The 15661-nt window shown below is 38.6% G+C and overlaps 1 protein-coding gene across 1 annotated transcript in view; it reads left to right on the top strand.

The window, feature by feature from the left end:
- Nucleotides 1-4816, top strand: part of RAB11FIP2 (RAB11 family interacting protein 2) — a 33179-nt gene extending 28363 nt beyond the window's left edge. Inside the window, exon 5 of the mRNA XM_081912786.1 lies at nucleotides 388-4816. Within this exon, the coding sequence (XP_081768912.1) occupies nucleotides 388-615 (228 nt within the window). The 3' untranslated portion in view covers nucleotides 616-4816. The remainder of the gene's footprint in view (nucleotides 1-387) is intronic.
- Nucleotides 4817-15661: the final 10845 nt, after the last annotated feature.

The following is a 15661-nucleotide window of genomic DNA, read 5'->3' as shown; positions in this document are numbered from 1 at the left end:
TGGGTGGAGGAGTTAGGTTAGACAAGATTTGACTATACTTTTCACATTTTTAAAGAATTTGGCATATTACACTTTTAAGCCAGCATGAACTTGGAGCATTGTAAAAATGCATTTACAAGGTATACATAGACTTGATGAATCCTCTAGCTATGCATTAGCTGAACCAGATAAACAGCTTGTTCAAGGTACCAACGGCTGCTTTTCTCTGTTCCTCTTTATGTAAATAGGTTGTTATTGTGCTAGTCAGATACTATGTCAAAGGGGGAAGGAGTTGCTATATGTGGTTTCTGATTCACATCCTCTCTTCTAGTACTAGTACTGGTATTAATGTGGTTTGAAGTTCTGTAATGTTCCCCCTAAAAAAAACCCCACCTCTCTTTATTCTAGGATACAAATCCTTTTGATGCTGCTGCAGGGTATCGTAACCTTACACATGAAGAGGTCTTACAAGAATTAGTGAAACATAAAGAACAACTGAAGAAGAAGGACACCCACATTCGTGAACTTGAGGACTATATTGACAATCTTCTTGTGCGAGTAATGGAAGAAACTCCTAGTATTCTCCGAGTGCCATATGAACCTTCTCGGCGAGCTGGCAAATTTTCAAAAAGCTAAGCCAGTGCCAACACCCGATGGTATTTCTTCAATAAGGTGGACTGCTTATTTCATTGTTTTGATATCTTCGCTTCCCTTTTTAACTCTTTACATCCTGAGAGACTTTTACTCCAAATACTGATTAGTATTGTCAAAACTGGCAACCCACACGAGCTGCTTAGCGCTTTTTGGAAAAGTAAGATTTAAATTCCATTTGCTATGAAACATTCCTCTTAACATTTACATGCAGGCGTCTTTTGTTTTGTTTTTAAATTTTGTAGTAACTTGTATACCACTATGAACTATACAATCCCAGACACATACTTGAATATTTATTTTGCACTTCAATCAGTCTCTTTGATGTTACAGCATGCTGTCTATGTGTATGCGCACAAGCGGGATGTGTTTTGCAGCTCTAAACACGAAGGAAAATCTGAAGATGTGAGATTTTATTGTTAGCATTTTATGACCAGGAATCACCAGTAGAGGATTATCAGTGAAGAAGTGTCATGTGTTTTTACATAAGGATGCTGACAGCAATGGTTCCTGAATGGAGTGTATTTGAAGCATTTGTGCCCAAAAAGAGTCAGGGGCTTTTGAAATGGCAAGTAGCAATATATTAAAATTGGTATGGATACTAAATATGAGGACATGGCATGCAAATATGCATTAAGTAAAGAAAGCATAGGAAAGTGATGAATGAATACCTCATTTTCTGAAAGTTTATATGAATTATGGGAGATAATGCTGATGGACATGTCAGCATTTACATCTTTCCTTGGCTTTTGCCAAATTTGGGAAATGGAAATTGTGTGCTCGCTTGTGTTTCCCAATCTAGGAGAGTGCTTCTTAAAATGGGGAGGAGTTGTTCTTTTCTTAAGTACTATATTCTGTGTCCAAATCAAATATTGACCTTCACTTAAGAGTGACAGATGTATTTGGTTAAGCATGTCTCTTGACTAGGTGACATTTGTGTATAGTGTTGTGTGCCTGTTGCAAAGTGGCAAAATGTGATTCTAATGGGAAGCACTGCCACGACGAGAAAGATAGTTTGCTATACCAGTTATAAAAACTTTGCGTTGCTTTAGTTTGCTTTATTCAAAACTTTAAACAGAACGTTTGCTAACATGAAGTGAAATATAGGTTTTAACATAAGGTACACGAAGTGTTAAGAAGAGGGTTTCTTTTTCTTTTCAGATTTTCATTTTTCTTGCTTGTAATTACATTTCTCAAGCATGGACATAAAGAGGGTTTCCCCATCCTTTTAGACTGAAAAAGAATACTAATTGAAATAGCTCTAATTTTTTGTTGTTACCATGTCAAGAACCTTTCCTTAATCAAAACATTCTTTTAACTAAAATAATAGGGCAGAGCTGTCATCAGAAGATGATGGAAAGGGGAGTGTTTCTATTATTGAATATCCTCAGCCACATTAAGCAGAATATTGTGCCATAGACAGATTCATTTCCACTTTCCTATAGCAATTTTGTAATTCCTAACACATGAGTAACTCTAAATGTTGGTACTGTGTCTTAGAAGAACATGAAAATCTTTTTCTGTAAGTCTACGTACTTTCACTTTAGATGAATACCAAAGGATGCATATTCTAAGCTATTTTTGTGTTTTAAGGTTAACTACTGTGTTTGAAACAGATGCTTTACCATAATCATTTATACCAGAATGTATTTTAAAATTCCATTGCTCACTTAAAGCTTGCAGATCCAAAGTACCATACTTAATGACTACCATCCATGATATTGGAAATTACAGGGCCACTGATGTTTAACTTGAACTTCCATTATATGCAAGTTCATTATGTGTCTTCATTGAGCATTCCTCAGCTACAACAGAAGAGTATAAACCACAGAATTCTGAACTCATGTTAATTATTAACTCTTTTATTTTCAATCACCTTTCGAATTACTTCTGTTAGCATCTTAATGTGAAAGATCAAACTGTTTGACTATAGAGCTTTTCTCATACACAGAGTTAACAAGAACTTTAGTTAACATTTTGTGAAGGGTTGTCGTGTGCTTTCAATCTGATCTATAAGTGAATTCAAGCACCTTTGTATTTCCAATATTTAAGTGCAAATATCAGAAACAATGGCAAATACATTCGTAAAATTATTATAGTTAAAACAGAAAATTACAGTGTTTATAAGCAACAAAACCTCTTCATAATTTGTGATAAAAAGTGACTACTGGAAATATAACTTTGAATAGTGATCCATATTCTCTGAGCAATTCTGAGCTACACTATCACAGAAATCATAGGGTAGGCACAGGACTGTCCTGTACAAATATATGCTTCTAGGAGCAATGACCAAGGTTCAGCTATAAGCAGAAATTAGGAGAGGCTGCTTATGAAAGGAGGGTGTTTGTTCCTGTACCACCTCGGCAATTCACAAGGCAACTCTGGCCTGAGAATAACTTTGGTGAGAGCACACTCCAGTATTTGTATGTCTTCAGATTCTATGTTTCTATTTAAACTATATACAATATTCATTTTATAATAAAACACTGCCCCCCAATATTTTTTTATTTACCTGTAGCATTAAACAATTTCTGCTGAGTTGTTTTAGGAGCTTCAAAACCCACCCTTTCATGCCACGTACAGTTCATCACCAAGATGGACAGTATTGGGAATTCCCACATTTTACCCATCCTTCTATTCTCTGTCTTGTGAAAAATTAGCATGAAGGGCTTTTTGGCAATCGTACTTTATTCCTTTTCAAATTGCACCGCCTAAGAGCAGAATGGCTAGCATTTCTTGTGAAGTATATGAAGGCCATTCTTAGGGTTGTAGCTATCAAGTGAAAAGTTACTACCAGAAAGAATGTTTAGTGTTATATTCCTTTTCACTGCTGTATTTTAAATGTTTATGTTGAACTTGATTGCCACTTTCCAATGAATGTAGACTTATTCATAGATTATGCTTAGCTACATTTATTGTTGTTTGCTGTAAATCAAGGGCTAGTTGTAATGTTCCAGCTGTTAAAACCTTGCCTTGTATTTGAGCGCTTTATGAATGGGGTCATATCCTCAATTAAGCATTTTAACGAACCGTTATTCCCACCTCCCACCCCAAGCTCAATTAAAAAGGAAACGTATGTCTTAAAATATATTTATTGCTGCAGTGGAACATTATTTACAACTATATATTTTTAAAAAATGTAACTTAGGCTAAGGGTTTCCCCACAAGCTGAGCTCCGTGTGTCCTTAAAAGCTGTAGAAGTGGAAGAACTGAAAATGTATGTATTCTAAAATATGTTTGTTGTGTGTCAAAATTCTTTGCTCCCAAGCAACTAATGAAGGATTACAGCACTGATAGATGAACAAGTCTGTTGTGGGTTCTGTTAAAATATTTTTCTCCCAGGCATTCTAAGGGCTGAGCAGGAGAAGCAGGTTGTGCAGCAGTATGACTTGCATTCTGACATCCCCATTTATGCGTGTCCAAATTGACTCTAAATCTAGGTACCATTACCAGCAGTATTATGCAACAGTTACAGCACTTTAACCGATTGACTTCTTTGGTGAAGATTCTCAGATTGATATCTATCAATTAAGGTACCTCTGCCAGCAGCATTGTTGGCCATCACTTAGTCCTGTAGAATACAGGCCTCTTCAGTTGTTACCTGCTATTGGGAGCTCAGCTGTGACAGCAGAGAACCTTCTTTATTCATGGTGGCTCCTTGTGTGACTTTACAAACTGCTCTTCCAGTGCTTACAGTACAGATAAATTTGTGTGCAGCCACAAGTGGTGCAGCAATGGGGTGGGACCACATGCACATCCCCACAACCATTTGTACATGTCCCTTTTCACATGAGTAATGTCTGAAGAGCAGTTCTATGTTCCGGGAATCTGCAGCAAATACAGCACATTCTCTTCTGAATTGGTTGCAACTGTATTTAGTACAATAAGATGCTGTACTAGAGACTTACAACAACTATACAAAAGATAGACGCATGTCTTGGATAAAAGAGGGTTCCTTTGTTTTTGTGCAATGACTAATCATTTGTATCTTCCCCTTCCAAAATTAAAAGTCACATCTTACGTGACACCTGTATATATAGAATGATGAAATGCATGAACTATCATTTTGATTGCTTTTGTAAACTTGAACATGTTTTATTTGATCAAAATTGTAATCTTAATTTTAGAGATACATTCCAGTTATTGTTGCATGTCAGACATCAATAAAATGCTACTGTGCACTCCATAGCCACAGCCATTTGTCTGGTCATTCTAAAATATTCAGTGCAGCAAGGATTTAAAATCCACTTCAAGGTTTGTAATATTCATACTTTGAAAAATTAACTAATACAAGTTTGATGATCAGTGATGCAAATGGGTGGCATAAATTGTCTGGGAATTTTGAGAGTAGTATTTGTACTTAGCTTCTCAATCATAAACCTGAAAAATAGATAAAAGCAGCAATTTTGTAAGAAAATAAAAAGAGTAGTCATGAAGTAAGCAAGTCATTTCAGTTCATTTTAAGCAGTAGGTCTTCTGTTGCTCCTTGCAGTGTGTGTTTCAGTTGCATTAATAATGTGATGGATGTGGTAACTTCAACTGTAGCCTACACCAGCCCTGCATTTTCTGATGTCATGATTTCCAACACAAGACATTCGCTGTGGTCTAAACCACTGAGCCTCTTGGGCTTGCCAGTCAGAAGATCAGCAGTTCAAATCCCCGCATCAGAGTGAGCTCCCGTTGTTCTATCCCAGCCCCTGCCAACCTAGCAGTTCGAAAGCACACCAGATAAATAGATAAATAGGTACCACTGTGGAGGGAAGGTAAATGCCATTTCCGCACACTCTGGTTTCCGTCATGATGTCCCGTTGCGCCAGAAGCAGTTTAGTCATTCTGGCCACATGACTTGGAAAACTGTCTGCAGACAAACGCCAGCTCCCCTGGACTGAAAGCAAGATGAGCTCCGCAACCCCATAGTCGCCTTTGACTGGACTGGTCTTTTACCTTTATATTCCTGGAGAGTTGCCCATGTTAGTGTCCTCCAGCAAAGAAAAAGTCTTCTAGCATCTTAAAGGCTAACACATTTATTTATGGCATATGTTTTCATTCGCAGTCAGGGTGAAGGAATTGTAAACCGGGAAGTTAGAAAGGAAACTAAGTGCAGAAAAGTACAGATGGTGTCAACGCAGAATGTTTTTCTGAATTATCTGGGCTGCAGAATTATCAACCCAGGTAGGAGATAAGGCTTTCTGTCCCCAGCATCCCCTCACACCTACCCCACCTTGACATTCTTATGCAAAGGGAGCTAGCTATCTTCCCACATTCACTTGAACATGGGCAGAATAATAATAGTAGAACCTTTTGTGATCAGAAGCCTTGATAATGCAGGTCCCCCAATCACTTGGAGGCAATTCACAGGAGCCCCATTCAGACTTAATCTGTCCAACACAGGAAGGTTTGGTCCACAAGGTGGTATCCAGTGCTCTCATTCTGCCCAGAATTCTGCTAATGGAATTTTCCCCACCTCTGATCCCTATGTGCCCTCAAAATCAGCTTTAGGGGTGGGTTGGGACACCTCTGGAGAATATTTTTTTTGGGGGGGGAATGGGAATGTAGTTACACCTGTGGCTGATCTTAAAGCCCAGGAAGACTTGCACATTTGCAAGCATTCCTTTAGAAAACCTGGTTCAAAACAGGATAGTAACCTGTGCTTTAAATTGTGCTTGGGGAATGCACCTGCTTCCCATGCAGCCATTGTAGATAATCATGAGCAGGATTGTACCCAACTCCATGCCTAAATCTGTGTCTTTTTTTTTTAATCCTGCCTGGAAATTTCATTTGAAAAAGTGCCTCAAGAGAAGAAATGTTTTTGCTCGTTCATTATTAAATTTATGTCCCACCTTTCTTTCCAAAAGAGCTCTGGACAGCAAAAACACAAAAATAAAATATATCATCTAAGAAATAAAACCACAATAAAAACAGGACAACTACAAATAGAATGAATGCCCATGTTCCCATTGAATGTTAAGGTAATTCATGGCTTAGCGTAAGTGCACTGGCTCACGGGAAGAGGGTTGCTGCTGGGTGACTCCTCCCCAGTCCTTTTATTTCATAGCTCAGCGCAGATTGTGTTACAGATTGTGGTTAAGGAGACAGCTTAACCGCATCCCCCGTTCGGACAACACCCTGAAACAAATCTTAAATATAGTTCAGCTCAGTTGTGGGGTGGGAGGAAGAGATCTGTGTGGAGCTCTGATTTCCAGTGCAAGACAATGACAAATGTTAGGAAGTTTAGCAGATGGGTTAGTAACTAAGGGGTTGTCTGTAAGACATATGTCAGGGGCAAATGTATTGCTTCAGCCTGCTGTCGCCTCCATTTTCTAGATCTCTAGGACACTTTTATAAACCTTTAGGGATTAAACTAACCAATATCAGCAGGGAACGTCTTAAGAAATCTGGTGTCACAGGCTGACTGTGGCAGACCAGATTGCTTCTATTGTTGCCCTGCGTAGGTGCCTGTCGCTTGGTGCCAATAGCTTTAACAAGGAAAAACACTGCAATGTGTCATGTCACCTCCTCCTCTAAATGATTCATGCAGGCCTTGTTAAGGTGATGTGGGCCTCATTCTCAGATATCTGCGGTTTCCATTAGGAATTCCTTGAAAATTGACTCCCCAGGACACCTTTAGAGGTAACTTCAAAGGGTCTCATTAATGAATATCATGCCATTTATACAAGAGAGCGAACAATAGCATTAGAAAAACCTGTGTTCTCCTTGCTCTTTGGTTAAGTCAATGTATTAGCTCCATAGCAAGATAGAAAAGACAAAGCAGAAATCTGCTTTAACCAGATGTGGAGCTGATCAGTTATCAGTCCTGCTATTCTGTGGTGGTGAGATTTTACCATTAAAATAGCACAATTAACAAACAGCTAGTTATTAAAATTCACCTAGAGAGCATATTTTGTATGTGTATGTGTGAGAGAGAAAGAGAGAGAGCATGCCAGAATACTTTCAAAATAGTTTGTGAACAAGATCATGCATAATTTCATTCCTAATTCTTCTGAAATACAATTTGTTAGAAACTTTTTTGCTCCAACAAGGAGTACATAAAGTGATGAACAGGCATATGAACAAGCAGGAAAAGCCTTTGCAAATCTTCTCTTTAAAAGCCTCCATATTCACATAGGTAATTCTTTATTTATACGGCTATTAGAAGAACATATTTCTTACGCATAGTTTGGAGAACAAGGATGGCCCTTCCAGATCAGACCAAAGGTCCAGCTAGTTTAGTATTCTGTTTCCTATAGGTAGGGTTGCCATATTTTGAACAGCAAAAAGAGGGGCACATTTGCCAACTTCTACTTTTAACTATGGATCACTAGGCCAACTCTACCCATGAAAAAGAGGGGGTGTCCTGGAAAAAGAGGACATATGGCAACTCTACAAAGTGTCCAAAAGAGGCAGTCCATAAGTGAAGCATGAAGATAATAGTCCTTTCCTGCTGCTCCCCAGAAGCCAAGTTGAGGGACAAATAACCCATTTTCCTTAGGCTGCTTCCCCTATTTAAATTGCCCATGTTGTGTATGCCATTAATATGCCACAGTTAATAGTGCCTAAAGCAGTGGCAGCCATGATGTAAACTGAAAAATGAATGGGTAGACACTCAAACCAGTGCTCTAATTAATATGCCCCATGGCTGATATTTTACGGAAAATTAATGCTTATCACAGATATCCCATGGCTCATGTAGCTTGGATCTTGGATTTGTTTTGCCAGCCAAACATTTCACTGTATTTCAGATCTAATGTTACCAACAAACTAATGCCACTTTGCCAGAGCTTCTCCGTGCAAGGAATGGGGCAGGCTCCTGTCCAGAAAAGGGCTAAGTCTTAAAACATGACATTAAAGAAAGGCTTCTCATTGTTCTTTGTAACATTTGGTTCTGCCCAGACTCAGAGCCTCTGTTAGACACCTGGTGCAACTAGGCTGAAAGAAAACTGCAGACTTGGAGCTATCCCAAAACCTAGGGTTAATTAGAATGTCACCCTTCTTGATGGTTTTATCTACGTTATTGCATAAAAACCTCAACCATAATCAAGAGAATGTTTACTTTATATATCCAGACACACACATGCATAATATATTACTTCAGCTTCCATGTTTAGGAGGCGTCAAAAAGTATTTCAGTTTCAGTTAGATATGAATTTTAGGACTACAGTTTGGTAAATTTCAATCTATCTGGATTATTGGTATGATAGACAGAAGGATGTTTTTCATGAAGACAGAAGTACAGTACCGACTGTGTTGAGACATGTTTTTCTACATTGATAAACAAAACTACTGAACATCACGTTCAACCAAAAAAAAAAAAAAAAGCTATCTGTTCCGCTGAAGAATTCATACAATGCTCAGGGCAAGTTACAGCTGGCTTAAAGAGCAAAATCTTTTCTAGTTAAATGACTTATAAAACCATTACATCAATGAAGCTTTTCAGCAAATTTATTCAATTAAAGGGGATTTGTGCCATTTCAACAGTTACTGGATTATAACACACAAATTCTTGCAATTTCAAAATTTTAGAGAATCCAAGGCATGGTTTGAAACACATGCACACACTGCTTTCAGCTAGTAGTGTGGTGGAAGATGGAGCAGCAGAAGCAGGAGTCCAGCTAAAATGGCCAGTGCTTAGATCATTTTTATTAGGTGATATCCTGTGCAGCAGCAACATCAAAAGTACAAGAATGCAAGTTGAAAAAAAGAGAGCGATCGTACCAATAGAGGTGGCCACTCCTACAGAGTCCCAAACAATGTTATCAACAAGAAACAATCAAAAGAGTCGTCCTGGCTCCATCCCATATTAGCTACATACTGAAGGCCCCAATCAACAGATGACAACTATGGTAATACCATGCCAATGTTGCCGAATTGTGCCTTCCACCCATAGGAAGCAAGCACACTACCAAGAAAAAGTCTACAGTTCTGCCTCCACTACAGATCACTAGGAGCTGTGGTCAGTAGGAACTAAGCTAGTGTGGTATAGTTCTTAAAAGTGTCTCCAGCCAGCCATGAAGCTCACTCAGTGACCTTGGACCAGCTATCTTTTCTCAATTACCTACATCACAGGCTTCCCATAGGATAAGACGTGTCATGGGAGAACAACTAATACCACTTTTAACTCGTTGGAGAAAAGGCGAGGTAGAAATGTAATTAACTAAGAACAACATGGCTAGGAGAGCAGCAGCTACATTTACAAGCACCACAATGACCCCAGACAGCGTTAAAATCAGCAACACTAATACAGCCATCCTTTTGCCAATGAAAACACTACGGTCATATAGAGATGGACTGCAATTCCAATCACACAGTTGACAAGAGGCATGCTTGGAGAACCCAAGGACTCTCCAGGAAAGAATTTTACATTTTGCCTTGGGATGAGAAGCTTTGCTGTAGGACGCTATGTGAGAATAACCAATTCGTCTTTTTAGTGAGGAAGAGAGAAGTGTGAAATATACAATGGAAAATGGAAGGTGCAACGAGAAGATCAAGGAAGATATCTCCTGGAGCTGAAGCAGGAAGGAGAGTCAAGACCCATGCTAGGGAGAGAAAAGAAAATTCAGACTCCACAAGGTAAACTTAACACGTGGAGGTATTTTTAACAGGTTGCATCCCTCTCTAATAATGATAGTTATTTTTCTTTCTTAAATTTATGCTGATATGGAAAGTAGGTCCCTGTGCAATCTGCTTCTTCCCGTTGAACATAGTTAAGAAAGGTGCAGGACTCCTGTCAACTTAAAGGTTTGATGTCATAATGGCATTGCTAAAACATGATAACCTTATTATTCCACTCTTATGCTGGCATAAGAAATGTATGTCCTGGGCAATTTTGGAGGAAGGTGAGTGCTATAATAATAGCAATAAAATAAATAATAATAGCAATCTTTGTCCACCCAATGAAATGCAAGAAGGTTACACATTAGCACTTCACATAAAAGGCAAATGACGTTTACAAATGTTTTTGGGAAGAGGCAACTGGTAAAACATATGACGCAGACCAGTTGTGATATATACAAGCCTCATCCTGCTCATTGATAGAAGCACCTCTAAATATGAGAGATTTGTAGGGAAAATCAACATGTCTGAAAGCGACATGTATCCTTGATTAGAAAGTCAAAACTATAGTAAATCTCACCAACCGTTCCGAGATAATGCTCTCTCTTCGCTGGATTTCTTTATATACGGTATCTAAAGAGCTTACTCTGTGTGAAGGCAAACCTGTTGATCTTAATCTTTCAAGTTCCACATTACATTTATAGATGTTTCATTAAGTTCCATGCCAGCTTTTGCCAGGTAAAGTGGATGCTGAAATAAAGAGGGATGGATTTCAAACGACGTAGCTTCACAGGCACCGACGATTGTCTGACTGTTTTCTCTTCAGCAATGCCCTTAATGAAAACAAAACAAAAAACGGCTTTTGAAACTTCCCACGACCACATAATAATAAGAAAATAGGGCTGGAATAGAATTAATAAAACAATAGACAAACCTACGTCTACCAAAATTCTACTTGTGTTTTATATTTTCATAGTTATTGATGAGAATTTTGCATAACAGAATGTGGTTTGTTTGTGTGTGTTTTTTTTAAAAAATACTTAATTTTCAGATAAGTAAAAAATTTAGAAAAACAAAAAATCCCCCAAAGTTGAATACAAGATAATGATATAACAAAATGATATAACAAAAAGAGAGAGCATATGCATATTATACAGATTTCATATTTGCCAAAGGGGCCAACAAACACCAAATAAATTAGAGCGTCCCCACATAACAAAGATTATTTTCTAACTAATATTTCATCATAAAATATTTCAGAGTTATTTTAACTATTTCCAAAGTATCACTTATTCCATTCATTCAGACAATTTCTATCCCACTTACATTTCATGGAAATGCAAAAAAGGTGACTAACATATTACATAATGATGCAATATAAAAACAAAGAACATTTCAAACTAATTCCAGTAAAATAACACACAAATGAATAAATCCAGCAGACACTAAAACTCAACCTAAACCAAGCCAAAAGTTATTTAATCAGCCAAAGCTTTATTAAAAAGCCACATCTTCAATCATAGTATACAAATTAAAATAAATGTGTAATAATAAACACTTCAGTAATAACAAAACAAATTTTGCAGAAGTAACTATATAGAAAAGTATTTAAAAGCTTGTTGTGTAATATTGTGATAATAAAGTTGTTTAGATGGTTTTTGAGAGCTGCATCTTTTCTTTTGCTATTCTTCAAGAGTTCAAGTCTACAGCCGGGTGCTTCCAAGAAATATACAGAGCAAATGTTGCTACAATTCAGTAACAGATCTGGAGGCAATATCCTAAGTTAAGCAGCCCATTCCTGGGGCTTTTGAAACCATGCCTTACACTTGGGGGATATCAAGTTGAAAAATATGATATTACGGCAAGAATGTTGGAAGAAGGGAATCAGGATCATAGAAGTCTTTTATCAATAGAGCATGTTGCTGAATTTCTGAGAACCAAAAACCCAAGTTTGGCTGGGCAGATAATCAAGAACAAAGTTGGGAGCGGCTGGAAGCATTGTCTCAGATGTTCACTTAGAGTTCCACCCACAGTCAGCGTTGGAGCTTGAAAGGTAATGGAACTGGTTGGGGATTCCCATTTGATCTCCAACATGCATTCTTTTGTATGGAATTTATCATGTGCAGTTGAATCGATACAGCTGTTGAAAGGAAAACTTGCCGGGAAATGGAGCACGCAGTTTAATGAGAGTCAAAGGAAGAAAGTTGATTCACTCACTGTGGAAATGGTTCAATTTTGCAACAAGATATTTGACACTGATGTCAGTTGGAATTGTGTGGTCTGCTGATGCTAGATAGATTTCTTAAATGGAACTACAGTGAATCTTGTTTATTTTTGCTGGGTTTTAGAGAGAGGTTTTGCAAATGAAGTGCGTGGATTATCCCAACTGAGCAGTTGAAACGGTTTGTAAGGTGCCTCGGCATCTGTGCAAAACTGTAAGGAATTTTCTAAAGCGGCTAGTTGTTGTTGTTGTTTTTACAAAGAAGCTGCTCTTGTCCATCACACCTCAAGTTAAAAGCTCTCTGTCAAAGCTGGAGAACTCACTGCTTTCTGAACTGCTTAAAGAAATGGGTGTGAGTGGCAGAAGGCAGAGTGGATGCAGATGATCTTTCCCCGTTCATTTCTCCATGCATCTGCTCCTGATGTGTAATAACATTCCCCTTAGCCCTTGGCAGGATTATAGATGACCCAACTATTTTGGAGTGAGAGGGCTTAGCCTGAGGTACTTTGTCCATCTGTATGGACTAAAGGAGGACTAGGATTGCAGGAGTGCTCCCTTTCATTTTGAGATGCTGGAAGGAATGCTTTACTCTTGTGAGCTAAAGCATGTTTTTGATCTAGTCATCAGTTAAATAATTATATGGCTGGCATCCAGAAGTGCCTAACTGAAGCCAAGTTCAAGATTAGCGACTGGGAAAGATCTCAGTAATAAAATGTAAAATAAATAAAAAATCTTCCTGCATGTGGCGATGTTTGAAGAATTTCATTTCTGTGTGGATTCCAATGCAGAATTCCAGTGCAACTCCTGGACTGCAGTACAGAACTAAGGACAATTCTCCTTCAGAGTTTGAACTTCTCTAAACTTTGCAATATAGTTCTCAGCTCAAAAATGCATCCAAATATGTTGATATATGTAATTTAGAATGAAATACATTTAGAAATGTATACATTGAAATAAAATGAATGCATTTAAAACATGTATTTTGTAATAATATCTTCAGTATTTTTGTTCCACCTCTCCTCCAATGGACTCAGTGCGGCTATAAAGTTTCCCCCTCACCATTCATCTTCATAATGTGCCTGTGAGGTAGGTTAGACATAAGAGACAGTGACTGGCGCAAGGTCATGCAGTGAGCTTCATGGATGTTTTGAGATTTAAATCCTGGTCTTTCAGGTCCTAGTAAAGCACTCTAAACACTGCACCATACTAGCTCTTAATATGTATTTGCATGCTAATTTTCATGTGGATTCAGAAAACAACCTACCATTTAATGCATTAAGCATATACCTACCTGGGTTCAGACTCGGTATCAGGACTGAATCTGCCTTGGTTGCCTTGAAGCATGATCTCTGTTGGGAAAGGGACAGTGGGAGTGAGACCCTGTTGTTCTTACTAGATCTCTCATTGGCTTTTGGTACCATTGCCCATGGTTTCCACCAGAACCATCTACAGGAGATGAGTATTGCCGGCACTGTTCTGCAATTGTTTTGGTCTTATTGGAGCACTAGTGATAACCAAGAACGGGGAGGTGAGAGGCTGGCAAATAGATCTGGGAGCATTTAATTGGATTAACCAGCCTGTTAAGTGAAAGGCACAGAGAAGAATTCAACACCATGCTATTAGGATCATTCCATCAGAACAAGCATTTCGGCTTGCCAGATGTAATGTTCAACCCTCTCTTTCTCCCATGCATTGTTATGGGGTTTCTCCTGACCCTCTGGAGAAGATTTGGGGGAATGTATGAGAAGGTGTATGGAAGTATGGAAGTGAGAGCTGGACCATAAAGAAGGCTGATCGCTGAAGAATTGATGCTTTTGAATTATGGTGTTGGAGGAGACTCTTGAGAGTCCCATGGACTGCAAGAAGATCAAACCTCTCCATTCTGAAGAAAATCAGCCCTGAGTGCTCACTGGAAGGACAGATCCTGAAGCTGAGGCTCCAATACTTTGGCCACCTCATGAGAAGAGAAGACTCCCTGGAAAAGACCCTGATGCTGGGAAAGATGGAGGGCACAAGGAGAAGGGGACGACAGAGGACGAGATGGTTGGACAGTGTTCTTGAAGCTACCAGCATGAGTTTGACCAAACTGCGGGAGGCAGTGGAAGACAGGAGTGCCTGGCGTGCTCTGGTCCATGGGGTCACGAAGAGTCGGACACGACTAAACAACAACAACAACGAGGGAGTATATGAGGGAAGCCCCATTTTAGTGGGAGTCTTTGAGCTGGCTTCTGCTAGCACACCAGGTTCATATTCTAGCATGAATGAGTTAAGAATATAAGAATAGCTTTCCTGTATCAGACCAAAGGTCTAGCTTCCTGTTTCTCTTTTTTTTATAAATTTTTTTATTGATTTTTCAAACACATAATAAAAGACAAACACATTACAAAACAAAAACATACACAACATTAAACATGTACCGACTTCCCCATACCTCCCTTTCGCTGCATCCTTATTCCAAAGTTCTTTAGCAACCCTTTGATCAGTTTATCTGTTGGTTCCCTTTCATTAAATTTCTTTAAACTTAATAATTACAGCTGTATTTCTCTACTTCTTACCCCTTGACATCTCAACACTCCTCAATTTTACAGCAATTTTTAAGATATAATTTAAACTTCTTCCAGTCCTCTTCCACTGTCTCTTTCCCCTGATCTCGGATTCTGCCGGTCATCTCTGCTAGTCCCATGAAGTCTGTCACCTTTGTCTGCCATTCTTCCAGAGTAGGTAGTTCTTGCATCTTCCAATACTTTGCCAGAAGAATTCTTGCTGCTGTGGTAGCGTACATAAAAAAGGTCCTATCCTTCTTTGACACCAATTGGCCAACCATGCCCAGGAGAAAAGCCTCAGGTTTCTTAGGAAAAGTCCATTTAAGGACCTTCTTAATTTCATTATAGATCATTTCCCAGAAGGCTTTAATCTTTGGGCAGGTCCACCAAAGGTGGTAGAATGTACCTTCAGTCTCGTTACATTTCCAACATTTGTTATTGGGCAAATGGTATATTTTTGCTTGACTGGGGTCATGTACCACCTGTAAATCATTTTCATTATGTTCTCTTTTAAGGCATTACATGCCGTGAATTTAACACCGGTGGTCCATAACTGTTCCCAGTCAGCAAACATAATGTCATGACCGATATCCTGTGCCCATTTAATCATAGCTGATTTCACCGTTTCATCCTGTGTATTCCATTTCAACAGCAAATTATACATTCTAGACAAGTTCTTAGTATTGGGTTCTAACAGTTCTGTTTCTAACTTTGACCT

The sequence above is a fragment of the Podarcis melisellensis genome (genome assembly GCF_964234715.1).
Source record: "Podarcis melisellensis genome assembly, chromosome: 5".
Classification (NCBI taxonomy): domain Eukaryota; kingdom Metazoa; phylum Chordata; class Lepidosauria; order Squamata; family Lacertidae; genus Podarcis; species Podarcis melisellensis.
Note: the sequence above shows the minus strand (reverse complement) of the source record. Positions and strands in the feature narration are given on the sequence as shown.